Raw genomic sequence first — 27432 nt, 5'->3', positions numbered from 1 at the left:
TCCCACCCCTTGGCCTTTCCCAGACTCCTCTTCCCAGGGACGCCCGGGAGGAACTCAGCATCCAGGTGCAAGACGAGCTCCGAGTCAAGGCCAGACCCCACGTGCTCTGGAGTTAGGCCCGTCTCAGCAGGAGGTGGTTAGTGACAAGCCTGGTCCTGGAGCCGGGGCCCAGGAGGAGTGAGAGGCCGTGTGAACCGCCAGGTCAGCTGCGAGCGAGCAGCCCCGTGTGCGGGAAGCATGTCACTTACAGTCGCTTGATGCCAGACTCTGGCTGGGGGGACATTCTCGGGTGGGCGATGGGCGGAGGCGGGAGCACTCGATTCTCCTCTTCTAGTTCTTCGCTGGAGGGGCGGAGAGGTGTAAGACAAAAGAGTCAAAAACGCCACGAGAGCTGCAATATCCCAGAAGGGTACCGTCTGGCGGTCTGGCAGGGCTTGGACTTGGAGTAAGGGGACCCAGGAGGGTGGCACCCACGGCCTGCGGCCCACAGTCTCTCTGCCGGGGGGGCTGTCCAGTTAGGAGGAAGGCTCAGCCCGGGAGGCAGTGGACACCGGTGCCTGGGGGTCCCTTTGGCCCCGCTGGTCAAATGGGAGGCCTTTCAGGAAAGGCACCCACATCTCTATTTCTCAGTTTCATTTTACGATTCCAGCCAAACAGAGCTACTTCCTGCTTCCCGTCCTTGCTAAGTGCTTGTCTCCGCGCGTCTGTGGCGGCTTCCCTCAGGAATACGCCACCCGCCCTCAACATCTCCGTACTTCAACAGTACTCTACCCTTTAGGAAAAGCCCAGTTCAAATGCCACCTCCTCCAGGAAGGCTTCCTGATTGCCACTCCATCCCCAAACGAGAAGAGATCTCTCCCTTCATCGAACAGCCAGCGCACAGTATTGGTGAAACTCTCCTATGTGACAGGCAGGCATACAATAGGTTTTCACCAGAAACATCGGGCACTGTGTTTCCAGTGCATCCCGTACGTTCCCTGCTGGAGCAGAGGCTTATCTGGTGTGTCTCTCCTTCTTTCTGGCTTCCCATTCCACAGATATTTGCTGTGCACCTACTCTGTGCTAAGCTCCGTCCTAAGTGTTGAGAACCCAGACCTGAACAAGACCAGCGAGGTTTCTGGTGTCATGTGGTTTAGTCTGCTATGGAAACAGACAAGAAAACAAACAAGTTAATGAGCAGGGCTCACGGGAGACCAGTGAAAAGGGCCAAGAAGAGAGCCAAACAGAGTAATGTGACAGTGACCAGGGCTAGACACTCCTTTGCATGGCGGATAACGAGGCAGGACAGCCTCCGTATGGAGGTGACATGTGACCTGAATCCTGAATGGCCAGGATCAACCATGGGAAGAATGAAGGGGGTTGTTTTCCCAGCTGCAGAAGCACGTGCCAAGGTCCTGAGGTAGAGACAGGCGTGGCGTGTTCGGAGGAACCCATGGAAGGGCAGTGTGTATGAAGCTGAGCAAGTAGGAGGCGACCCCAGCAGGGGACGGGGGTGCCCATCGGAAGCAGTGCTGCCCAATGAACTTCGCGGTGATGGGAACGTCCGACGGGGCAGCCGTCAGCCACAGCGCCGACTGAGTGCCGGAAATGGGGCGCGTGCAGTGGGGAAACTGAACTTCGAGTTGCATTTTCACTGAACTCATTTACACAGCCACGCGGCTAGCGGCTCCCATAATGGACAGTGCGGCTTTAACATGTGCAAGGAGTTCACTGACCACGGAGCGGAACTTGGGGTGTACGGCCCTCCCATCTCTCATCTGCACTTGCAAAATCCGGAAAAGCTCTAAACATCGAAATTCACTTTCTGGACATTCGTGGGTGGCAACACCTGACATGCGCTCTCGTGAGGGTGTTTACAATCTTAATTCATTCCACTTTCGCTGCATAATGTATTAGTATGTTTTATTTGGGGAAGCGGCCCCAGACCTCACTGGTGGTGGCAGGTTACACACAGAATACAGAGTATTGCTCTCTAACAGCCAGAAAGGTCTGAATTATAAAACACACCTGAACCTGAGGATGTCAGACAGGGACTGTGAGTCCCCGAATGGACACAGATACAACCCTTGTCTCCCAGGAGCTCACGGTCCCAAAACCGTGCACGACCCCCAGCAGGAGCCAGCCTGGGGACTCCCTGGGACGCTCACCTCTTATAGTACGCCAGCTCCTCCTGCAACAAAAACACCTTGGACTTGAGCTCGTTCCTCTCATGCAGCACGTCCCGCAGCTCCTGCAGCGTGAATCGGGGGCGGTTGGGGTCCTTGAGCTCCATGGCCGCCTTCTCCGCCTCCGAGACGCCACTCTCTTCCCCACCCGGCTCTGCCTGTGGGAGGCAGAGATGCTGCTAACGAATTCCTGGCAGCTGCCACCAGCACCCACTCCGCATCCTGTCACACGGACCTGCCCACCCTGCCGGGGACTCAGCAGCTTGCCGAGGCCGCTATTTTAGGAACTCGCGGGGGGCCTCTGCTCACGGTCTGTGCAGCAGGTCCCTCAGGACGCCAAAGCCGGTGGCCAGCTGTTCACTGTTTTGCTTTCATGACCGCTGGGCCCTCAGTCCTGCGGCTCCCGACCCAACTCAGGGTTTCATTACAAGCAACAATTCACAGGTGGCCAAGGAGAGAAACAGCACCCACACCCCGCCCTGCCCAGCCATCCCCTCCAGAAACCTGCCTGCTGTCCCTCCCCCCCATCCTCGCCTTGCATTCTCACCAAGACCGTTGCCCACTCTGCGGAAGTTGCTGGAAGCAGAGCCTGCGCGTCATTCTCTATCCCTTTTCCCCTGACATTAAGTCACACGCCCACCCCTTTTGGTTACCGGCCTTCCGGTCAAGCCCTTTCTTCCCCAGTGGCTGTGGGTGTTTTTCACTGGCGTTTGCTGGGGGCTGTCACACAGAAGGATCCTAGCATGCTGTATCACCTGAGCCTGGCCAGACCCAGACCAGCCCTCCTACCCGCTGCCATAGAAAGGAGCTTTAAAAATCGGTAAAATAGCCCTGGCTGGTGTGGCTCAGTGGATTGAGCGCAGGCTGCGAATTAAACGGTTGCCGGTTCGATTTCCAGTCAGTGCACATGCCTGGGTTGCGGGCCGGGTCCCAGAGGCAACCACATATTGATGTTCCTCTCCCACTCTTCCTCCCTCCCTTCCCCTCTCTAAAAATAAATAAAAACGGCAAAATACAGGTAACATACAATTTACTATTGTAAGATCTACAATTCCGCAGCATCCACGACCCTCACGATGTTGTATAGCCACCACCCGTCTAGTCCCAGAATGTTTTCGTCACCCCAAACTCCACAGTCTTGGGCAGTCACTCCCCAAGCCCCAGGCCCCCAGCCCTGGCACCCACCAGACACTTCCTACCAGTGGAACCACACAATACATGACCCTGGTACCTGGCACCTCTCACTCAGCATCACATCCTCAAGGTTCATGAACATTGTAGCAGGTGCCAGCGCTTCGTCCCTTTTCATGGCTGAGTAATATTCCACTAGACAGAGAGACCACCCTTAGTGAGTCCTCTTACCCACTGACGGGCACGGGGGTTGCTCCCACCTTTTGACTATTGTAGCCGACGTGCCAGGAACATCTGTGCACAGCGATTTGTTTGAACGCCTGTTGCTAATTCTCCGGGGCGCGTATGTACCTGGGAGTGGATCTGCTGGGTCGCACGGCCACTCTGTGCTTAGCTCTCCGAGGAAGCGCCAAACTGCCTCCCACGGCAGCTGCCCCACTTTGCGTCCCCGCCCGCAGTGCAGGAGGGCCCCACGCTGTCCACCTCATCGCCAACACATTTCCCCTCATTTTTGAAAGCAAGGATGTTTCTGCAAGCTGCCTCCAAGTCAGCCAGCCAAGTCTGCAGGTGGCCCATACTGAGCCGCCAACATCCCACAACCGACTAGGAGGAGTGGACAAAAGCGCAGGGTGACTGTGGGGCGGCTCTGGAATAGGACAGTGGAGGACTGAAACGGAGACCCCATACCCCTCTTCAGAAACCCCACAGCGGCACAGGGACCCCACACAGACAGATGGTGCAAGATCAGGATGCTGAAGGAGTCCAGGAGGCACCTTGGGACAGTCGGGACAGGATGTTCTGGGGAAGGACACCTGAAAGGAGACACCACCCACCGGGGCAGATTAGGTGACAGAGAAGAGCCCTGGGGAGGGGGCGGGGGGGAAGTGGGCATGACCCCGAGTCAGCAGGAAGCAGGAGGCAACTGGGGCAGCAGGACCTGACACAGCTGCCCCCTGCCAGGCCAGCTGGGCCACAGAGCAGGTGGGGCCCCTTCCCCCCCAAGAACTGGGGCAGGAAACGCTGGAGGACTGGCCGTCCCCAGAAGTACTGCAGACATCTGGGACGCCCCCAGTCAGGTGGGCTGTGTGGTCGGGCGCCCAACTCCTCCCCACAGCTACACGCTTGGACAGTGTCCCCGACCAAGACCAGGAATAGTAGGCTCCTGGTATACAGCAGGCGCTCACTAACGCTGGTTCATTTCTCTTCCCCTGCCCGGGTTAACCATGGAGCACCCCTGATGTCTAGTATGTATTCACCATCTATCAGGCATTAACTTTGTGCCTGCCGGTCACGGAGCTCATGAGATGAATCAGGAAGGTGCAGGCAGAGGAATGTTACACATGAATAGACGCTTTGAAGGTAATTCGGTAAGAGAGGTGCAAGGACATTGAACTTGCACTCGGGAAGGTCACAGAGGGCATGACTGAAGATGTGCTCTCTGGTCATGGGGCCTTGACGAATATGTACGAGTTTGCCAGGAACTCTGTTCCCCTAGCCCCTGACCCCCATTTCACTGAGCACTCGCTCATGGTACTCTAAAACTTTTTTTTTTTTTTTTCTTTAGATTTTATTTATTTATCTTTAGAGGGGAAGGGACGGAGAGAGGGAGAGAAATATTGGGAGGGAGTGGGGGATAACTTTTGATCAAAAAGTTTACAAGATTTCTGGGTTTGGGGCTTCCTTTTGGATAAAAATGGGAGGATGGGGGAGTCACACTGGACCCACAAGGCGACACAGGGCTGGTGCCATGAGGCTGCAACTCCATCACGGGTGCCCTTTCCTGGCTGCTGACTCCCCACCCCTTCCTCCCCCTGACCCCACTCAGCCTGGGCCCCTCCCCAGCCTAGAATTTCAGGTCCTGCCATTCACAGGGGCAAGTCCCGTCCCTCGGGAGAGGGCTTCTGACAGGTGGCCACCCGCCCTGGGGCAGGAAAAGCCCTTCACGAGGCTCCGCAAACCTCACTGCTGAGGAGGCCTTGGGGGGGGCCGGCCTGCTACCTCTGCAGACCGGTGTTGTCCTGGGTGACCCAACAGTATCTCCGAGGGCCCGTCCTCCAGATGTGTGGGGACCCTATAAACTCCAGCTCTCAAGCCGGAGCCTTTCCTTGCTCACCCCCCAGGTTGTGATCACCTGACACACCGCGCAGTTCCTCAGAACCTCGGTTCTTTCTCTGGGGGCGCGCCGTTGTATGGGGGAGCAGTGTGATCCCAAGGTTTCCCCGGGAAGTGTGGGGCTTCCCGGACAGGTCTGCATCCAAGCTGTGGGGCCACTGCCTGGGAGTGCAGAAGAGGGACAGCTTGGGGCTCCGGCTTCCCCGGAGGCCACCGGGCCCAATGCAGTGCCTGGGGCAGCCCTGGTCACCAGCCCAGTCCATGTCGGCCCAGCCCGGTGATCAGGCCGATCGGCAGCAGGCCTTCTAGGCTTACTGCACCAGGGACACGGAGGTGGCTCGGGTTATCTCGGATTGTCCGCTGGTCCCAGGAGGCGTTGCAGGGACAGCTTGAGGGAGATGCCCCGAGGCCCCAGCGGCTCCCTGGGGAGGTCCGAGAGTCAGCGGACAATCCACGGGGCCTGTCCAGAGGGAGGCCGCATCTCCGTCCGGGCCTCCGTCCCGAGGCCTGGCCCCCTGGGCTTGCTCCTGGCTGCCTACTCATCAAGGCCACGGTCTGTGTCCCTGGCCCAGCAAGGGGGGCTGGCTGCCGGTGCTCTGGTCACCCTCGGGGTCTTCAGGCCTCCCACGCAGGAGTTCAGCCCGAAAACCCCCCATTACAGGACGGCTCCTGTCAGAACTTGTAAGACAGGGACATCAGAGAGTCAACCATTAACTCCCCAGTGTTCCTACAGGTTTTATGTGGAGTCCTTCAGACAGGAGTCCACCTCATTTCCCTGAAGGCTCAAACGTCTGTGAACACCCACAGTTAAAACGTGAGGAACTGGGCGAACCGGAAACCCTGCTGAGTTTTGGGGACGAGGGCCAGGGCCCCGCGGTGTCCGGTTCCATTCCCGTGAGAGTCCCAGAACAGGCAGCTGCGTGGGGGCGGGAAGTAGATCGGGGCGGCCAGGGCTGGGGGATGCAGAGATGGGGTGACGGCCGATGCGCACGGGAACTTTCTGGGGCGATGACAATGTCCTAGACAGTGGTGATGACCGCACAATAGATGCAATAAAGCCACTGAACGGTACCCTCTGGGTGGTTGGGCCGTGCGGCCTGTGAACTGCATCTCGGTACAGACGCCACTGGAACACGGAAGGAGCCCTGTCCCCTGGAGACCACACCAAACTGGCAGGGGCCCAGCCCACACACAATCACGACTCCAGGGGGCGAATCACAGTGGACGAGGCTACTGACTCCTCCCCAGCTCTCCTGACCAAGCCGGGTCCCTCCGTAGCTCCCGCCCCCCGACCAATCTAGCCCACCAGCTTGGCCACAGCTCACACAATTCTCCAGTCTGGCTCGCCCTCTTCCTCCCGCCTGGAACGGCCGGCCCCACTCTCCACCCCTGCCCACCCTGCCCATCCCACAAAACCCCTCTCTGGGTCTGAAGACCTGCACCGCCCTCGCCTCTCAATGCAGAAGCCACTGGGCCCCCTCACTCCCAGGGTCCTCTACCCCAGCCACACTATTGGATCTACTGGCTCAGGTCAAGTGCACTCCCCTCATTGGTCAGATAGGAAACTGACCACCAAGGAGATGGACGGGCCCCAGGTCACAGGGCAGCAGGTGGTGAAGCCAGCACAAGTGGCTTCCCCGTTTGAGTGATGAGATTCCCGAATGCCACCCCGCTCCGAGGGACAGAGTCAAACCCGGCGAAGCTGCCTGGAGCCTGGGAACAGGCGCTGGAAGAAGCCCAGCAGGTTAGTCATCGTGCTACCTGACGTTACTCCCCGGTCCTGTCCCGCCCTGTCGGAGCCAGAACAGGAAACTGAAACCCACAGGCAGTCAGGCCAAGGAGGCGTGAAGTGTCCTTGTCCTGAGAGAGGCCTGGAGCCAGGATCGGAGGCTTTTGGCCCAGGTGCACACTGGCCCGAGCTCCGTGGGGCCCAGGAGGTGGGAAGGGTGGCCACCCCAAGCTTCGCCGAGTGGCTGTCTTTGGCGTCCTGCCCCTCTGTCCCACTGCTGTAGATTTGGTCCCGCCCTCACCTTCTCTGCCTGGATTATGACAAAAGTCTCCCAACAGCCCTGTAAGCTGCCAGCTCCTTCCTGGGTCAACCTGCCCACAGCTGGGACACCTACAGCTGGTCCTGTCAGTCCCTGCTGGAATCCTGTGGAGGGACCTACATCCCCCACTGCTCGGGATTTTACGTGGGGCAGTCTCGGCCCTGACTCTGGTGCTGTAGACAACAGCTATTGTCAGCACCTGGCCTGCCTCCGTCCCCACACTTCTGGGGGCTGAGTCGTCGCAATTTTCCCCGGGAGAAGGTCTGCTTTCTCGCTTTCAGTGCCTATAGCTGGGATGGGCACCACCAGGGGCAGCCACGTGACCATGGAACAAAGAACACGCCTATTCGAGATCTCTGGCCACAATGATTGGTTCAGTGGTGGGCCAATGAGAAGGTTCCTTGAGACTTTTGCTGGGAATTTAAGAGGCAATTTCTTTGCACTGGGGTTGCAAAGCTGGTCGAGTACCAGCTCTGGGCCACTCTATGACAAGCGCCTGCGTGAAAATGGCACCAACACAGAGGAAAGCAAAACCGAGAGAAGGTCGGAAATGCATCCCTGATAGCATCGTTTGGGCGCCTGGGACCAGCTATACCTGAAGCTACCCTTCACTCAAAGCTTTTAGTCAACACAGCTAAAAATTCCTGTAAAAAAAAACACAAACTCATTTTAACATAGCCTTCTGTCATTTTCAGCCAAAAGCAGGCCCTAACCTCTCCTTCGGGAGACTTCGCTCCCTCACCTCCCTGTCTGCCTCCCAGGTTCCTGTCCTTCAGACAACCTAGCAGTGTCTGGCCTGAATTCAGAAGCTACTTAACAAGGGTGCTGGGACCTGAGCCATCCTGACAGTAAGCTCATCTGTCTCACCTCCCACACCTGTAACCCGGGAGACTAGCACGGCGCCCGCAAACCTGACACAATCCGTAATCTGTTGGAAGGAAAAGCAAGCCCTGAGCTTCCCCCCAGTGGTTCACTGTGCTTTTCTGAAACAGCCCACTGGGCCTGCGGGGCTGGCCCTGCCCCCACCCCATCCCCTGGCCACCTGGCCACCTTCCACTCCCACCCGGCCCTGCCTTTCTCCTGCCACAGGGCCTCCTGAGGGCCACCCCCTCCCCCACCTGGAACTCACCCCCCTTCTTCTGGCTTGCTGTCACTCTTTCCACCACCTCCTCAGAAGGGCCCTTCCGACTCCCCCAGACTAGTATGGCAACAATCCCAACAGCTGACACTTTACATGAACTAATTCATTCCACTCTCCTGCCAGCAACCTGGGGGTAAGTACTGTTCTCACAGGATCACTCCCACTTTGGAGAGAAGGAAACTGAGGCACAGAGAGGCTGACTCACTCATCCAAGGTCGTGGAGGTGGGGAAAGGCTAGAGTGGCGCTGAGACAAACCCGCTTGGACTCCATGCAGGTGGCCCCAGGCCACAGCCCCTCCCTAGGTTTCAGGGTCTGCCCCAGCCACGCCCGTCTGTGGAGCAGGGACCGGCTTGGTAGAAATTGAGATACAATTCCCACCTGAAAGTCCACTCTTTTCCAGTTCGGAATTCAGTGTTGTCTGTACGTTCAGTTGTGCAAGCATCACCAGTAATTCCAGAACATTTCCATCACCCCAAAGAAACCCCGCCCCCACTGGCAGTCAATCCGTGCCCCCCCTCCTCCACCCCTGCGACCACCAGTCTGTTTTGTGTCTCTGTGGATTTGCCTATTCTGGACATTTCAAATAAACGGAATCATGACGTGTGCGGCCTTTGGTGCCGGCACTTCCACGTAGCATGTTTTTGGGGTTTGTGCAGGTGGTAGCAGGGGTCAGAGCTCCGCTCCTTTTCGTGGCCCAGCACGGTCCACCGGATGCACGGACCACATTCACTTATTCATTCATCAGCCGATGGATATGGGGGTGTTTCTACCTTCTGGCTACTGTGATTGGTGCTGCTCTGAATTTGCAGTATGATCTGTAATTACTTGAATGAACGGACGAAGAATGAATGGCAGGGGCCCCAGAGCCATCTCTGAGCCTCACACCCTGGGCTAGAACACCCTGGGAGTCCCGGGTGCCAGGCCCTGACTCCCCCCGCTGTGTGTCCTCTAGGCAGCAGCTCGCTGTCTCTGGGCTCCGTTTTTTGAAGTGTAACAGGGAAAATGGAACACAACGCAGGCCGGCAGCCCCTTAGCCCTGAGCCCGCCGCAGACCAGTCCGCCCACCTCACCTCAGGCTCCTGCTCGCCGTTCTCCCTGAGCTCCCCCTGCAGCCTCTCGCGCAGCTTCCCCAGCTCGGCCCGCAGGCTGCCCATCTCCTGCTCCTTGGTCTGCAGATCAGCCTCCAGCTCCACCTTCTGCTCGATCAGGGCCTTGCCCTGGGCCTCCACCACGGTGACGCGGTGCCGCAGGTCGTGGTTGATCTTCATCAGCCGGGTCTGCTGCTGCTGCAGCTGGAGAGGCAGACAGGCCACTGGATGCGGCTGCCACGTGTGGGGCTCGCTGCCCAGGGCCACCCTCTGCTCGTGTGTGCCACTCACACTGCACACGTCTGTTCGTACGACTGCGTGGGTGCCAGGGGTGGGACGTTCGTGTATTTACTATGATCATTCTAAGGCAGATGGAAGGTAAGTGTCTTGTTAGTATATTGTGACAGTTTCCTAGCAGATGGAAGTAACATGCCTTGAGAAAGGGGTGTCCTTTTCTCCCTTTTGATTTGAGAGAGAGGAAGGGAGGGAGGGAAAGAGAGACACGCACACTGATTTATCATTCCACTTACTGATGCGTTCACTGGTTGCTTCTTGTATGTGCCCTAACCAGGGACTGAACCCTCAACGCTGGCCTATGAGGACGGTGCTCTAACCAACTGAGCGACCCAGCTACGGACTGGGGTCTTTTTCTAATTCAAGCAGAGACATTTTATAGGCTCTTAGACCAGCTTGGTGGGCACAAAGTGGGTGGGCCCAAGGAGCCATTTATTAAGGGGGAAGCCTCAGGGTCAGAGCGAAGGCTGATGGGGTCTGGGGACGTCCCCAGGGCGTGTGCGGCTGGAGTCAGGTCACTGGGCAGACCCACGTTCCCTCCTGCTGTCTCAGGGCCCGGCCCGCCAAGCCTGGGGCAGGACCCCCACCCCACGGAGCCCACAGCCTGGCCTCCACAGAACGGGTCCTGGGGGACAGAGGAGCCTCCTGAGGGGGACGGTGTCTCTCGCTAGAACCTACTGTCCGGAGAATGGACACGGGGTGGGGGCTCCTCACTTACGGCCTCGACGTCCTCGTTCTTCAGACCGAGCTCCCGGTCCTTGGCCCGGATCTCGTCCCGCTGTTTGTCCACCACCTCCTTCAGCTTCTTCATCACCTGCCGCTCCCGCTCCGACATGCCTGGGGTAGGGGGTGGGGAGCGAGACCCGCCGGTGAGCCCGCCTCCCTGCCCTGCAGGAACCATCCGCCAGCTTCCCACTGAGATGAGACTGGGCCCCGGGCCCCAGGGCCGGCCTCAGGTCCCACTCCCCTCCCACCCCCCACCCCACGCAGGCTTCCTGTCCCTGCACCCCTCCAAGCTCCCCGGAGCCCGTGCACTAGCCACTGCTATTCGAGGTGCCCGCCACTCCCTCCCTTCCAGCCTTCCCCGACCCCCATAAAAAATGCCCTCCATCGCCCCACTGCGCACCGTCGCAGTGCGTGCCACGGTTGCCAAGTGTCTTGTACGTTCTTTCCTCTGGGGAAAGATGACACTCCTGCACAGTGACACAGAGCAGAGGCTCCCCCGCCATCAGCTGCCCTGAGGCTTCAGGTGGGTCTCTCCCTGCCTCAGTTTCCACCTCAACAGAACAGGAAGGAGACCAGCAGTACCCACGGAGCAGCTGAGACGCCCGATCGTGCCCACACACATCGAACATGGAAGACGGTGCCTGGCCCAGGCGCGTGCAGTGCTGTCTGTCCCCTGTTCACTGTCCGTTCCGTCTGTCCCTCACCCGCCAAGGACACGACTGGCCCGGGAGGCAAGTCCTTGCCCGGCCTGTTTGCCGTGTATTCCCCGGGCTGGCACAGGGCCTGGCATGAGGGAGGCGCCAGCTAAGGGACCGGGTGGATGAATGAGCCGGGAGGGTGGGTGCTGGATTGGGCTCGTGTGGCCACTGGGACAAATGACCAACAAGGTCTGGTAGCTTGGGAACAGCAGGAATTCATTTCTCACAGTTTTGGAAACTGAGGGTTTAAAATCAGCCCCGGATCGAGGTGTCGCCAGGGCCTCGCTCCCTCTGGAGGCTCCGGGAAGAGTGTGTTCCCGCCTCCCCCAGCGGCCGGGGCTGCCTGCAAGCCTTGACCTGTGGCCGCATCCCTCAGGTCTCTGCCTCCTCTCTGGTCACACCACCTGTCTTCTGCCTACGCGAAATCACTCTGCCTCCCTCTTACAGGGATGCCTACGATGGCACTTAGGGCTCACCCCAGTAATCCAGGGCTCACGTGGGTATTTTACCATATAAGGTAGCATCCACAGGTCCCAGGGATGAGGACCTGATAAGTCAGGGGCCATCATGCAGCCTCCTACAGGCAGGCACTCATGGCTAACCCTCCCCCCCCTCCCCAACCGGGCTGGGGATGTGGTCAGGCTCAACCACAGATTAAGAAGGGAGGAACGCCCCCCATTTCCCTCCCCGCTGGGACTCAGCGACTCCTGGCCACATCAACCAAGCCATGCGTGCGACTCCTCAACTACTTCCGGGGTGGGACTCCCGCCTCCACGCTGCTCTCCCATCTGGGTCTTTTCCGCTGGTGTCCCTGCTCCTGTCCTGGACACTCCCACACAGGCAGTGGCCACCATGAAGGAGTGTTCCCAACACCCCTGGGCCACAGCCTGGGGGACAAGAGAGCATTGCTAACACCTCCCCACAAAAGTGTCTCTGGGACACAGTGTGTGAATACACGTGGGGCGGGGCTGGGACGGGCTGTGGGCGGAGTCTGGGAAAAAGCCACAGCGAGCCCTGCAGTCTGCTCTCCGTGTGCCCGTTGGACCACAGGCTCTGGGCGGGGCGCCGTGGGCCGAGCTCCTTCACCCTGGCCGGGGGGCAGGTGCCACTCCTGGAGAAGTCCGGCGTGAAGAACAGCTCAGTGGCGGCGGGGGGAGCATGAATCCAAGAAAGAAACCCCAGCTCTGTAGCCAGCTACACGTCACCCACTTTATGGGCGTCTGTGGCCGCATGGCCGACAGGTGCTGAACAAAATGGTCAAGAGCTCGAGGTCTGAAGCTGGATTTCTTGGCCTCGGTCCTCACGTGGCCACCTTTCTGCTACTGACCTCAGCTTGTTTGCTTCTTGCAAATGGGTGTCCTGTGGGGTCTCCGACCTGGCGCACTCTTGGGAGGCCGCACAGGCTAATCGTGCAGAAGGCCTGGCGTGGAGCAAGTGCCAGCTGTCGTTTCACCCTTGAAATGGGAATTCCGGTCCTCCCTGCCCCGGAGGCGAGAGCGGAGCTAAGATAAAGTCCAGTGGTGGTTACGACAGAGCCTTGAAAACTGAGAGGAGGGTTAAGTGTCTTTAACAGACTCACGGACACTGTTAAAAGCTGGAGGACTTCTCAGCAATCACTTAGTCCCCCGGCAATTCAGGAGGTTGAAAGAGAGGGTGAGACACCTTTGTAGTGGCAAAAAGATGGCAACAATGTCAATGACCACCAGCAAGGAAATCATTCAATAAACATGCACTCCACACAGTGGGACACCAGGCAGCAGGTTGAAAGACTGAGCTACAATGTTACGTGGGAACGGAAAGTGACAAAGTCATAGCAGCACTATTTACAAGGGCCGAATATTGTAAATATTGTACAAACAGCCCAGACATCCACCCCAGGATGGATAAACAAATGTGGTCCAGCCTACGGAATATTACTCACCCACAAAAAGGCGTGAAGCCCTGAGTCCTGCTACACCCCAGGGGACAGGACGTTGAGTGAGAGCAGGCAGACACAAAGACCCTACGTGTTATGATTCCATTTATCGGAAACATCCAGAACAGGCGAATCCACAGGGACAAAAAGCCGAGTAACAGCAGCCTGTATGTGGGCGTGAGGCTTCTTGGGGGGGGAGCTGGAAAGTTCTAAAATTAGACTGTCATGAATGTTGTGCAACTCAGTAACTTTAGTACACATCCCTGAAAAACACTTACTTTCTTTCGTTTTGAGGCAGGGGGTGCACTACAACTTTGTATTGAGCTGAAATTCCTACCACCGCCTCTTGGCTTCCACATGAGCAGCCGCAGGCAGGAAAAGCCAGCGTCACTGCCCATGCGCACACCTGCTCTGGGCCGCACTGCGTCTGATACGTCTGCACAGCCCTCCCGGAGTTGGGAGCTGCGGCTCCCATTTTGCAGGTGAGGAACCTGAGGATGGGGCCGGTCAGCCAGTCCCGGTCAGTCTGCTGATGGAGTCGCCTGCGGGGAACTCAAGAACTTCCCAGCCCCGTATCTCTGCACCCCCGTCTCTCAGTCCAACAGCTCGGACGCCTGTAATTTATTTCCGCGTGTGCTAACAAGTAGTTTCCATCGATGCCCTCCAGTGGGCAGGTTTCTGAAAACCAGGGGCAGGGAAATGCTTTTGAACCTGGAGAAGGGCAGGCGTGGGAGACAGCAGACTGCCGCGGGGGCTCCGAGCGAGGCGCCCGTTGGTGATGGCCCAGAAGGCAGCACTCTGCACAGGGGGCCGGCTCCTCTCACCCCGCCTCATGGCTGCACCCCTAAGTCCTCAGTCTCCCCAAGGTGCTCAATCTAACTTTGCAGGCTACACCTGTCTCCCGGCAGCCTCTGCCCCAGTGCCCTTCCTCCCACAGGAGGACACCCTTTTGTCCTCATGTCCCCATGCACCTCTGTGCAAACTGAAAAGAACCGTGAAAAAAAAAAAAAGCCCTCCTCTCCCTATCCCTACAAGAATTGCAGGCTTGAGCAGGAATATGAGGTGGTCTTTGATACGGGAATCTACCATTCTCCCAGGTTTTGATTCAAATACGGAGATATATTTCCGCCAAGGTGGAGACACAGGTGGAGACGTCGTGCTTCCTCACACAACCAAGTTTAGAGACAACTAAATATTAGCACAGAAAACAGCCAGAATACAGAAAATTGAACTTACCGGAAGTCTGTTAACAACAAATTCTTCAGCCTGACCGCGTCATAACCCAGCGACTCTGAGTGGCCCGGCTCTGGTGAACAACCTAAGGCTCTGCTCCTCACCCAGGGACGTGAAACAGCAGAGGGGGTCGCCATTTCCCCGCTCTGACCACGCCCCCACATACAGCGTCACAACCCAGCGACCTGGGAGTCCAAGGCTCCGCTCCTCATACTTAATAAGCTCGAACAGACCAAAAATGGCTCAAGAAGATCTCAAAGCTCCAGAGCCTATAAATCTAAGCGATGAAGAAATAGCAAAACTCTCAGACGCACAGTTTAAAACACTGGTGATCAGGATGCTCACAGAACTGGTTGATTATAGTCACAAATTAGACAAACATATGAAGGCGAAACTAATTGAAATGAATGGAATTGCACAGGACACCAATAGTGATGGAAAGAAAACTGGGACTCAAATCAAGGGAGTGGACCAGAAGGAAGAAAAAAATGACCAAACAGGAAAATATGAAGAAACAAGAATTCAAAAAAATGAGGAGAGACTTAGGAACCTTCAGGACATCTTTAAACGCTCCAACATCCGAATTATAGGGGTACCACAAGGGGGAAAGGAACAGCCACCAGTGGAAAACTACTTGAACAAATAATAAAGGAGAATTTCCCCCAATCTGGCAAAGGAAATAGACTTCCAGGAAATCCAAGAAGCTCAGAGAGTCCCAAAGAAGTTGGACCCAAGAAGGAACACACCAAGGCACATCATAATTACATTAGCCAAGATTAAAATGAAGGAGAGAATCCTAGAAGCAGCAAGAGATAAGGGGACAGTCACCTACAAAGGAGTCCCCATCAGACTGTCAGCAGATTTCTCAAAAGAGACCTTACAGGCAAGAAGGGGCTGGAAAGAGGTATTCCAAGTCATGGAATCCAAAGACCTACAACCAAGATTGCTAAATCCAGCAAAACTTTCATTTAGAATGGAAGGACAGATAAAGTGCTTCTCAGATAAGATCAAATTCAAGGAGTCCATCATCACCAAGCCCTTATTATATGAAATGTTAAAGGGACTTATCTAAGAAAAAGAAGTTAAAAAAACATGAACAGTCAAAGGACAGCAAACTCACAGTTGTTAACAACCACACCTAAAACAAAAGCAAACTAAAAGGACAGCTAGATCAGGAGTGGAAACATAGAAATGAAGATCATGTGGAGGGTTAGCAACAGGGGAGTGGGAGGAGGAGATGGGGGGAGAAGGTACAGAAAATAAGTAGCATAGACGGTAGGTAGAAAGTAGATGGGGGGGGCAAGAATAGTATGGGAAATATAGAATCTAAAGGACTTGAGACACATGGTCATAAACTAAAGGGGGGTAATGGTGGGGATGGGGGGGTAGGGTGGAGGGGAATGAAGGGGGGAATAGAACAACTGTAATGGCATGATCAATAAAAAATAAATTAAAAAAAAAAAAGGAACTGTGAAAGGCACCCGGCCCCTGCCCTGTCTGTCCGTCCGGTGGGGCTGCTGCGGAGGGAAAACCCCAGCCTCCCCAAGCCAACGCTTTGGGAGCTGGAGCCACGTGAGAGGCCAATGAAGGGCGTGCGTCTCAAATCGCGCCACATGGGTTGTTTCACGACAAGCTGGGCAATGATGCGGAAAGCTGAGCCGAGCTCCCCCCATGGAGCAACAGTGTATGAGGCAGTGGCCCTGGGACCCTGAGTTCCCAGGCCGCCCCCAGAGGCCTGCTGTGCCCTGCAGACATGTCACAGGTGAAAAGATGGCTGAGGTTCCCCAGTAAGCCGAACACAGTTACCATGCGACACCCAGACATAAAAAAACCTGCACCAGAACGTTCACGGCAGCGCAACTCACAAAAGCCCTACATCAGAAGCAACCCGAAGTCCACCCACAGACAAATGCAAAAGTAAACTGTGGTCTCGCTGGCCAATGGAATATTACTAAGCCATAAAAAGGGATAATGAACTCTCTCTGCCTCAGGTTTCTCAGCTGCTCAATAAGGAGGTCCCACTGGATACAGTAACTCATAGTAATCGTAGCTCACACCTGCTGAGTGTATGTACCGGGTACCAGGCTGATCCGTTGACACGTTAGTCCACTTAATGCTCACAGCAACCTTATGAGGAAGACTCGGTTATTTCCATTTTTATGTGGGGCACCTGGGCACACCAAGGTCATATGGCTTAATCAAGGTCACTCGGCAGGTAAGTACTGGGGTCAGGACTCACACCCGGGCCCCTGGCTGTGGAGCCCGTGCTTACGGCCACTGAGACATTCAACTTCCTTGGGTGAGTCACATCTTGACAAAGGAAACTCGTGGCAAAGAAATTCCAGCACCTGCGCCAGAGGTTTCCTTTCCTCGTGGCCCCACGTTCCTCACCGGTGCTTTCGTCTCTGAGAGTCGTAACCACAAGTTCTGAACTGTGGGTGCCCTACGAGAGTCCGTCCGCCATCCCATCAAACATGGGGAGGGGACCTGGGGAGGGACCCAGGGTGTTTACTCAGAGTCTGAGAGCCCTTGGGGATTAGAAGTGGCCTCGGAGTGGGAAGGAGCCCATCGGGGGCCGAGACCAAACCCCACTGTCTGCGTGCTTCCCCAGTGCCGGCGGAGGGCCAGAACTGAAGGTGCCAGGTGGCTGTGGGAGAGTGAGTGACATGTGAAGGTTCAGGCACCATTCAGACGTCGCCAAACGCGGGCCTGTGACAGGCGCCTGCAGCTTCTCCCTGGCACACCTGGGGTAAAATCGAAACCTGAGCCCCCAAGAAGCTCTGTGACTGGACCCCCGCTGATCCTTTGGAACTTTGATGAACCTTCGAGCCTCTTCTCTGCTGCACCGGCCCTGGTTTCCCCCAAACACGATGCCCCAGGGCCTTTGCACGCACTTCCCTCCCAGGCTATTTGCACGGCTCACGCCACCACTTCATTAGGGCTCGAATGCCACTCCTCTGGGAGGCTTCCCCGATCAACACACGTGAAGAAAACCGGCACCAAAGCGCTTCCATCACACTCCCGTTTCACCTCTCCCACACCGTTGGCTACCACCTGGAAATGGGTCCCCCAGCCATCTGTTCACGGATTTATCACCTGTCCCCTCCACATGGGTACAAGCTTCCTAAGGGCAGGTGATGCCTCTGACCCCCCGCGCAGCCCCAGTGCCCAGACAGGTGGGGGACCTGCAACCACTGAATGAACAGACCTCTCACTTTCAACACTTGTCACTTAGGTTCCGCAGCGCCCCTCGGGTGGAGGGAAGGTGACAGTCGGAGACAAAGGCTCGGAAACTAGAACGCACTGCACCATCGCTCAGAGACGGCCGCTGCCAGGTGAGGACAGTGGGACCAGCCTCCTCCCGACCCCACCCCTGCTCTCACCTTCGTGCTTCTGGAACTCCTCCTCGGACAGGCTGATGTCCTTGTGCGAGAGGTTGGTCATCAGCTGCTTGTTCTCTTCCTGCAGCTGGGCGATCTGGGACAGCAGGTCCTGCGCCTCCCCCCGCCACACGTCCTCCACCAGCTCCAGCTCCTGCGAAGGTGACGGGCGGCGTGGGGCGGCAGCCTCCTCTCCCACCGGTCCTCGGGAGCGGTTCGGGGCTGCCGGGGCTTCGGGACCCCCTTCCCCACGAGCACCAGGCCTTGGCCACCACTAGCTCGCGTGGCGACTTTGCCAGCAACAGAGGTGCCCTTCCTCTGTTAGGGTCCAAGGACAATGCGGTGCTCGAGCTCACACTGCCTGCTGTCTGGACAGGAGAGAGGGGCGAGCAGCCCTGGGCTGTGGGGACCTCACCTCCCCATTCTCTCTGACCTTCGCACAGACCCTGTGCCGGGACAAACCTCTCTCCAAGGAGGCAGAGGCTGCAAAGACCCCGGGGGTGGCCACCTGCCCCCAGAGTGCCTCGTGTGCCTCACAGAGATACCTCTTCAAGCTGTCCTAAGTGACTCTTCACCACGGAGCCTCAGTTTCCCTCAGTTGAGGAGTCTTCATATAGAGGCTTACAGGGTGATGTGAGGCTTACAAGCTTCATCTATTAAAATAATTTCGTGGAGCCTTGGCTGGTGTGGCTCAGTGGATTGAGCACTGACCTGTGAACCAAAGCATCGCTGGTTTGATTCCCAGTCAGGGCACATGCCTGGGTTGCAGGCCAGGCCCCCAGTAGGGGGCGCAACAGGCAACCATACATTGATGTTTCTCTCCCTCTCTTTCTCCCTCCCTTCTCTATGGATGAATAAATTAATTAACCTTTAAAAAATAATTTCATGGATGACTGTCATCAAAGAAACATAGTAACAAGTACTGGCCAGGCTAGAAAGAAACTGCAAACGCCTGCATTGCTGGGGGGATGCCAAAGCGGAGGCAGTCTCGCAGGTTCTCAAAACCTTCAATAGCACACGAGGGGGGACCCCCCCCAAAAAGCGGAATTATCTTCTGGAGGGTGGGCCCCTCGTAGTTCAGGCTTTCAACACGGTTTGTCTATTTTGTGGTAAGCGGTTTTTGAGCGCACCTGCCCACACTGCTGAGTGGTCAGCAGTTCTGCATCAAAACCAGCCTGACGCCCATGCCCCACCCTTCCTATTCACCCATCTCACCCTGAGCGACTTTTTTTTGGTTTCCCGAACAAAACAAGTCCTCAAAGGAAAGCGTTTAGCCGACATGGAAGAAGAGGTCAAACAAACAAACACACCAGAAGCACTAAAAAGTATCAAAACTGACGAGTTCAAAAACTGTTTTGACTGTGGCTGGTGTGGCTCAGTGGCTTGGGCACTCGCCTGCGAACCAGAGTCACCGGTTCAATTCCCAATCAGGGCACATGCCTAGATTTTGGCCAGGTCCCCTGTAGGGGGCGTGTGAGAGGCAACCACACATTGATGTTTTTTTCCTTCCTCACCAGTCTGTCTAAAAATAAAGTAAATAAAATCTTTAAAAATAACTACTTTGAGGAGTGGAAAAAATCTCAATAGGTGTATTGCATCAAATGCTGAGTCCTTTGAAGGTGACTGAAGTTTAAACATGTAAGAATAAATACACAACTTTTAATAAATGAATCCCCTTTTTTGGGGTCCCCCCTTGTATGATCCAGCCATTCCACCCCCAGGACCTGCCCAGAAGGAATGAAAACATGTCCACACAAAGACAGGTATGTCGACATTCACCGCGACACTATGCATGACATCCAAAAGGTCGGAACGACCCAAATATCCATCAGTGCGCTGCGTACGTGAGTAAAACGTAGTAAAATGTAGTCCACCCACGCAGCGGACTGAGGCTAGGCCATGAAAAGAAACAAAACAGGGACACCTGCCACCATGCGGACGGACCCTGAGAACATCATGGTAAGTGACAGCCACCAGACAGAAAGGGCCCCACGCTGTAGGGTGCCCCTGCTGTGGGGCACCCAGACGAGTTAAACCCTCGGTGGCAGAAAGCAGCCTGCAGTTGCCTGGGGCCCGAGGGCCGGGGTCGACCAGGAGCCACTGTTAAGGGGCATGGGGTTCTTTCCCGGGGAATGAAAATGTTCTGAAACTGATTGGAGCGATGGTGGCACAACCCTGTGAACAGACTAAAAACACTGAATTGTATGCCTTAAAGGGGTGGATTACATAATATGCAAATTATAGTCAATAAAGCTGTTACCAAAAAAAAATTTAAAAACAGGTGTTTTGTAAAGCCCCGAACTGAACAGAGCATCACCGCCCTTGCCTGCGTGGGTTGCGACTGCAGTTTAAGGCGTGGATACAATCTGAATCGCTTCTGCCGCCTACTAGCCGATCTTGGACGAGTTTTTCAATCTTCGGGAGCCATGGAAATGAGGGGGACGGTGTAACACCCACCTCCGGGGGCTGCTGTGAGGACTGAACGGTTAACAAATGCTGGAACAGTGCCCAGAGCAGATTTCTGTGGCCCCTGCAGCCAGACGTCAGCTTCCCCGAAGTTTGTTTCCTGAATAAGCTCCCAAATCCCACCTCCTTTGTCCGGAAGCTCGCAGTACGGGGGGAAATGAGAGGTAATAAGCAAGCATTCGCACAGCTGGCTCAAGGTCAGCAGGAGAGGTGAAGGGCATGGCCAGAAGGCGGAAGCGGAGAGGGAATGATGGAGTGGGCATGCGACCTGGCCACGTGCTGCCGGGGAGGCTGGGAGCAGTCGGGCTCTTGCAGCCCGACCCTGTCGGCTCCCACCTGGCTCGGGCTGAGGGCACAGAGGGCCCCGCCACGTACCAGCCAGAGTAACAGGCTGGGGCAGGCTGGACTGAAATGGGCGCCAGGAAGTAAACAGGCACTGAGTTTAGGAAAGACAGTGCAAAAAAAAAAAAAAAAGCTATCTAATTAACAGTATGTTTTGTAACTATGAGAGGTGATGACTGTTAACTTATTCTGGTGATCATGTCACCATCTGTACACGTATCAGATCATTACACTGTACCCCTGGCATTGATACAGTGGGTCAATTTCAGCGCAATAAAAAGAATTTGTTACACCGATTACATGTCGAAATCGTAAAGGAGGGGGCGAAGGTAGGTTTACAGTTGTTCGGATGGAGAGACACGCAGGTTAGGGCTGGCAGGGTTTTCACGGCAGCCCGCGAACTGGAACGAATGTCACTCACCCCTGAACCCCTGCTTCTGCCTGCCCCGCCCCGTTTTGGATGGACTGGGTCTGATGTGTTAAAAATGAACCTCATCTGTGTCTTCTCCTTCACGTGACAAATCGCATTATATTTCTATGGGACAGCTCTGTACTAGAAGTTTGGGTCCCTGAGGGTCCAGACCTCACCTGTGGTCACCGTGGTCTCCCACAACAGTGCCGGGTGCAGTAAACACATCTGTTTAATGAATGAGTGGACAACACATGCTATTTACATCACAGGCAACTGCACCCACACGGCCGCGGCCTTCAAACACCTGTCTGTGGGTGCTTCCTGCCCTCCCCGACACCCACCCCCTGCCCCAGGTGGGCCCCGCCCGCCTCTCCTCTCTGCCCTCGTCACCTAGGAGGGCACTCAGCATGCTGTGGCTCGTCCGTGGGGTTCCGGACTCCATAACCAGGTAGAACAAGGAAGAAAGGAAGAAAGAAAAATAGGGACAAACAGATCAGACCAAGGACATGTTCTACATTTGTGGAAATAATACCGTGAAGAGTCCGAGACGGTGGGGATGGGGAGGGGGGACCAGACGCTTCTCCCGGTTCCCCAAGAATACAGTAAAGCCTTAGAGGGGCTGGGACAGGGAAGGGAGGGCGCTGTATTGATTTAGGAGCGCTCGTCCTCAGTGTTCACAAACGATCCCTGCCTCTGTGCTCGCTTGCTGGCTCGCTGGTGTTTACTCCCCAGCCGACAGCGCTCCAGAGGCGACAAGTGCGGCCGGCTGGGAATTCCGTCCACTCCCAGGCCAGACCAGGCCCAGTGGCCTCCGATGACTCCAAGGGGCGCCCCCAAGCCCGGCGGCAGAACTAAAAGCCAGGAGTGGGGACCTGGGTGCCAGGACCAGGGTGACTTGGGCTCGGCCCCTTGGTCCCTGAGTATAAGAGGCAGGAGAGGGTTTCAAAGATCCCTTCCCACCCTGAGAGATGGAAAGCATCTGGGGTAGGAGTAGGGGTGCCTGGGATGGGGGTGGGGTCCCCAGTATCAGCTTATGAGTACCTCAGTGAAAGCCTCTCCAGGCCTTAAAACAGTATTAACACTAACACTTGTTAGTCCCCCACCCCCACCTCAATGAGCTGTGGACTGTCCTGGGGACTTCACGGATATGGACCCCCCCTTAATTCTGGCCCCCACCCGACAGGATGGGTGCTGCTCCTGTCCCATTTTCCAGCTGAGGACACTGAGGCACAGAGAGGCTGAGTAATGTGCTCAACATCCCAGAGCCTGTGAGCAGAGGGGCTGCAAACCAGGCTGTCCAGCTCCAAGGTCCCCGCTCCTGGGAATCCCGACTCCGATTGCAGGGCTGGGCCATTCGGAGCTTGCCCTGGGGATCTGGGAAATGGTGACGAACTCAGGGGGCTGGAGTTTCCTTTCTGAGCCCGGGGCACAGGGACCTGTGCGACAGAGTCCAGCCTCACCAAGCCCACGGCCCTTAACCACCCCGCTGTGAAGACGCAGACGCAGACTAGGCTGTCTGTGAAAACCCCGGGACCTGGAGGTGCCTGCGCAACAGGTGATGCCCTCCCGGGGAGGTTCAGAGAGGCCGCATGTATTTCCTGAGGCCACACAGCAAGCCGGAGCCTGTCGGCCACCCAGTGGTTCCCCAAGGAAAGGCGTTTCCTCCTATTATGGGTCGGAAGGGTCTGACAAGAGCTTCCCTGGGCTGAGGTTGGGACAGGAAACCACAGTCACCCACTTCCTTTTCTCCAGGCACCTCCTTAGGACTCCAGGCCCGAGGTGGGGGGGTCCTGATTCATGAGCCCCGAGGGAAGGCTATTCATAGGACAGAGGCGCAACTTTAAGTCTGCCCGCAGTTTAAAGAGGTGGGGAAGAGACCGGAGAGCCCTCTCTCTCCCCTAGGCAGGGGGCTCCCTCAGCGAATCCCACCCCCCAAACAGCCCCTCAGTTTTCTCAATCCTGAAATGAAGATAACAGTTCATCCCTCACAGAGTTCTGTGTGAATTCAAGACACAATCAAGGAGGGGAAAGCACCTCAGAGCTCAGGTTACTGAACCAGAAGGAACCCTGGGACGCAACTGCAAATAGGAACCCAGGGATGGGGGTCGGTGTGCCCAGTGGTTGGCGGCCACAGTCCCTTTGCTCTGAGTGGGGGTTCATAGGGAAAATGGAAAAAGGGGCCTGGAATGACGCCGTCTTGTCTTCTCGGGGAACACTGAAGGGCAGGAAGCTGATTTCGTTTCTGAAAAAAGGTCCTCTCATCTAGGTAGGCACTTTAGATAATACCCCATTCACTTCTTCTAAGGTGGGTCCTGTTACCTTCACCGAGGGACAGGTGAGGGATAGAGCACAGAGAGGTTAAGGAACTCTCCCGAGGTCACACAGCTGCTCAACGGTAAAGGTGGGATTGGAACTCAGCTCTGTGGTCCAGGCGGGCCTCCTCCCATCTAGTCCCGGGACACCCACGTGTGCCCGGTGCTGAAAGGCCCTCGGGTCCGGCGGCCCCACGGCCCGCAGGGGCTGGTGGAGGCCGCGGCTCACCTTCTGGTGTTTGCGCTCCTTCTCGATGCGGTCCATCCTCTCCAGGCGCAGACGGTCCAGCTCCAGGCGCAGCTCGTCCAGCTCGGGCGCGACGTGGTGGCGGCTGACCAGCACCTCCAGGATCTCCAGGACGCGCACGACCTTGGGCATGAGGCGCGCGATGGCCTCGCAGCCGTGCTGGTCGATGACCCGCTCGAACTCGTGGCCCACCAGCGACGCGATGTCGTACACGTCCATGACGGTCAGCTCCGCCACGTTCTTCTCCAGCACCGACTCCGCGGCCGACCCCGAGTCCTCCTCCATGGCCCCCGCCCGGCCTCTCCGCCGCGACCCCGCAAACTAGTGCAACTCCCAAACTTGCCGCTGTGGAGGGCAGCGCCCGGCCGGGCCCACCCCGCGCCCGCCGCGCTCAGCTGGCCCTCAGGCGAGGGCGTCCCGGGCGGGCGGCCGGCGTCGGCATGGGCGGAGCGGCGCGCCGGGAGCCGGTCCACGCGCGGGGTGCGGGGCTCGGCGCCCGCTCGGCCCGGATCCTGCTCCCAAGCGCCGGGAGGAGGAGGAGGAGGAGGGGGCGAGGAAGGCGCGCGTGCGCAGGCCCGCGGCGCCTCCCAAGTTGGGAATCCGAGTTGGGAGCAATGGAGGCGCGGGGTCTGGCCGCAGACCGGGCCGCGCTGCCCTCGGAAACAGTTCTCGCCGGAGGGTCGTCCCCGGGTCCCGGACTCGGGAAGGAAGGGCGGCCGCCGCTGCTCCGGGAAACTTTGGCGGCGGCGAGGCCGGGTGGCCGACTCCCCCCCGCAGGGATGCCGCGCGCCCCGCCCCGATCCCGGCCTGGCGAGGGGGGCGCCCGGTTTCTGCCGCCGGAGGGCGCCCTGACGTCCGCACCGGCAACGAGCCCCCCTCACAGGCCGACTCTGCAGCGCCCGGACCCCGGCTCCACCCGCCGACCTTCCTTCTCCCCACCCCCCGGCGCCCCCAGCGCGTTCGGACGCGCCGCCCCCTCCCCGGCTGGATCCCGGCTCCTCCCCTCCACTCGCAGCCCGGCGGGGTCGAGGCTGTCCGGGAGGAGGGGGGCGGAGGCGGCGGTGACCGAGGTTTCTAGTTTCTGGGCGATTCGCCGGGTCCGGGGCGGCCCCTGCGTCGGAGAGCAATGGGGGAGTCGTGAGGTGGACTCCAGGATGGGGCCCACTCTGGGGAGGAAGCGCCGACCGCCACCCCGCTGCCCGCAGATCCTCCCCGCCAACCCGGCCACTGGCAGACCTGGCGGCGCCGGGCCCTGCGCGGGCGGAGAGGTGACCCCCCACCCCCACCTCCCGGAGGTGGGCGCAGGGTTCAAGGGGTCCTGGTGACACACAGGCCATATTACGGAGAACGCGAGGCCGGGGCTTGGATCTCCGCACCCCGAGTTCCCTTTTCCCAAGCCCCAGGCCTTTTGACTTGGCTAAATCCTCTTGTCCATCACACATCCCACCCCCACCAGGAGACCCTGGACCTGCGACCCCTCCCCTCTTCCTACCCCTCCCGCAGGGGTTGGGGACCCCTGCCACCTTCTCCCATCAATGTGCCCTTGGGGTACTGAGTTTGATCCGTGTGGTTACACCTACGACGCCCCCAGCAAACTAGGAACTCCTTGAAGGCAGGAAAAATCCTTCACGCCCTTGGAGCCGGAAAGCCCACTCCTACCTGGTGCACGTGGACTGAAACTTAAAAAAAATTTTTTAAAACGTGTAGGGCATTTGTTTTATTTTGATTTAAAAAATACATAATGCTTATCTTCGCCATGTACCAGGCATTATTCTAAGTGCTTTCGAAATATTTCTTCATTCAATCCTCCATCTGCTCTCGAAATTCAGCAGATGACTCTTGAGGTTTCCCAGTGCCCGGAGGGTCTCCCCAAGGTTGTCCCTTTTGCCCCGTTTATGAGCGAAAGGCTAGATGTTCTTCGTGTACTTGACAGGAGACACTTGACAGTGTGTCGCAATAGACTGAAGAACATGCAGGAGCGGACTTGAGGGTCAGCTTCTATAACGAGCCAGGCGTTACAGATATTCACAGATACATGAATAATGTCGCTGTTCTCAGGACTTTGTTGTTTGGGGGGAAAGTCACTTTTATTAAAAAATAGTTATGTTAGCCCTGACTGGTGTGGCTCAGTTGGTTGGACATTGTCCTGTGAAGTGGAAGGTCACGGTTGGATTCCTGGTCAGGGCATGTGCCTGGGTTGCAGGTTCGGTTCCCTGTCAGAGGACATACAACCGATCGACCTTTCTTCCGCCTCTGTCTCCCTCCTTTCCCCTGGCTCTAAAAAAATAAGTGAACAAATATTTTTTAAAATGTAAAAAACTTATAATGTCTATTTTTAAAATAATCAATATGAGAAAAAAAATCAGTTTAAATTTCTAGTCGCAATAGATATCTATAGATCTAAGGCACTTAACAAAATCTCAAAGGTCTTCAATAATTTTTTTCTTTTTTTAATTAAAAAAAAGATTTTATTTATTTTTAGAGAGAGGGGAAGTCATGGAAAGCGAGAAACGTCAATGTGTGTGGTTGCCTCTCACACGCCCCCTACTGGGCACCTGGCTCACAACCCAAGCACGTGCCCTGACTGGGAATCGAACCAGCAACCCTTCAGTTCTCAGGCTGTTACTCAAGCCACTGAGCCACACCAGCCAGAGCTTCATTAGTTTTTAAAAGTGCCCTTGGAAAAGGGTTCTAGAGACCAAAAAGTTTAAAAACTGCTGCCTTTCAACAGCCTGAGTAGTATTACACTATCTATTTTACAAATGAGGAAACTGAGGCACAGAGAGATCAAGTCTCCTGCCCAAGGCCAGGCAGCTGCGAAGTGCTACCCCCAGGTCAGAGGTCAGATCCTCTCACTGCGACTTATACTTTTGTACAGTTATTTTGGGGTTTAACTCAAGACCCAAATAATATCTGCTTATTGCAATTGGTTGATATGTTCCTGGGTGTCCTTCAATGCTCTCTGTTCTCACTCCCTAGTCTTCACATTTATTTGTTGACAAAACAGCATGTTTGGTCTTGTAGAGACTCTCAGCCTGGATGTCCTTTATAGTATGTTTATCTGTTCTCTGCATCTTCTGTGAACTGGTAGTTGGATCAAGAGATGCGATCTGATTCGAGTTCAGTCTATTTGGTGGTGGTGTGTTTTAGTATTTCCTTTTTCTTTTTTTTGGGGGGGTATGCATTTTTTTAATGTTTATTTAGATGTAAAGCACATGCAACAATAATCACCCTTTCATGTGTCAAGTCAGTGTTCTGTAGTACGTTCGCCAGCTTGTGCAGTCACCGCCGTTTGGTTTCAGAACATTTTTGTTATCCGAACTCAGCAAGGGAGTTGCGAGGCCGAGCGGGAGCCAACCGCTGACGTTCAGAGGGCGGGCCTGCGTGCAGGTATGGGCCTGAGCAGAACTGCTGGGCAACCAGAGTGGTGATTACAGGTCCCTCCACTAGAGGGCATTTCTCCATCCATTCCACACACTGGACATTCAGCCTCTTCTCTCCCTAACAAGGGACAACTAATTGCAGAGTATGCGCTTCCTACGATCTTTAAGAATGAAATGATATAATTCCTGCGAATTGTTTTCAAATAACCCACTGGGAGGGAGGGATGGTTGGGCATATGAATGAACAAAGATTGGCCACTTCGTGAATAATTGTCCAAACGGGGGGATGGGACCATGGAAGTTCATCACACGGTTCTCCCTCCTTTTTTAATATTAGC

At 56.2% G+C, this 27432-nt stretch overlaps 2 protein-coding genes across 5 annotated transcripts in view; one reads left to right on the top strand and one right to left on the bottom strand.

The window, feature by feature from the left end:
- Positions 1-24156, bottom strand: part of RILPL1 (Rab interacting lysosomal protein like 1) — a 31732-nt gene extending 7576 nt beyond the window's left edge. For 2 of the 4 annotated variants that reach the window (XM_053669882.1, XM_053669883.1), the window contains exons 1-6: positions 23694-24156; positions 17936-18086; positions 10699-10817; positions 9669-9890; positions 2148-2323; positions 249-341 (exon numbers count right to left, since the gene is read on the bottom strand). In XM_053669882.1, coding sequence (XP_053525857.1) covers positions 249-341; positions 2148-2323; positions 9669-9890; positions 10699-10817; positions 17936-18086; positions 23694-23996 — 1064 coding nt within the window. In that variant the 5' untranslated portion in view covers positions 23997-24156. The remainder of the gene's footprint in view (positions 1-248; positions 342-2147; positions 2324-9668; positions 9891-10698; positions 10818-17935; positions 18087-23693) is intronic. The other 2 variants (XM_037160976.2, XM_037160975.2) reach the window with 2 other exon arrangements.
- A 169-nt stretch (positions 24157-24325) lies between these two features.
- LOC128628081 (proline-rich protein HaeIII subfamily 1-like) lies at positions 24326-25036 on the top strand. Its single transcript, XM_053669842.1, has one exon. The coding sequence runs from the start codon at positions 24326-24328 to the stop codon at positions 25034-25036; it is 711 nt and encodes a 236-aa protein (XP_053525817.1).
- Positions 25037-27432: the final 2396 nt, after the last annotated feature.

The sequence above is a fragment of the Artibeus jamaicensis genome, unplaced genomic scaffold (assembly GCF_021234435.1).
Source record: "Artibeus jamaicensis isolate MK-2021 breed Jamaican fruit bat unplaced genomic scaffold, CSHL_Jam_final contig_525, whole genome shotgun sequence".
NCBI lineage: Eukaryota > Metazoa > Chordata > Mammalia > Chiroptera > Phyllostomidae > Artibeus > Artibeus jamaicensis.
Note: the sequence above shows the minus strand (reverse complement) of the source record. Positions and strands in the feature narration are given on the sequence as shown.

Coding starts and splice junctions, on each gene's coding strand:
- LOC128628081 (XM_053669842.1), top strand. CDS start 24,326: ATGGAGGCGCGGGGTCTGGCCGCAGACCGGGCCGCGCTGCCCTCGGAA.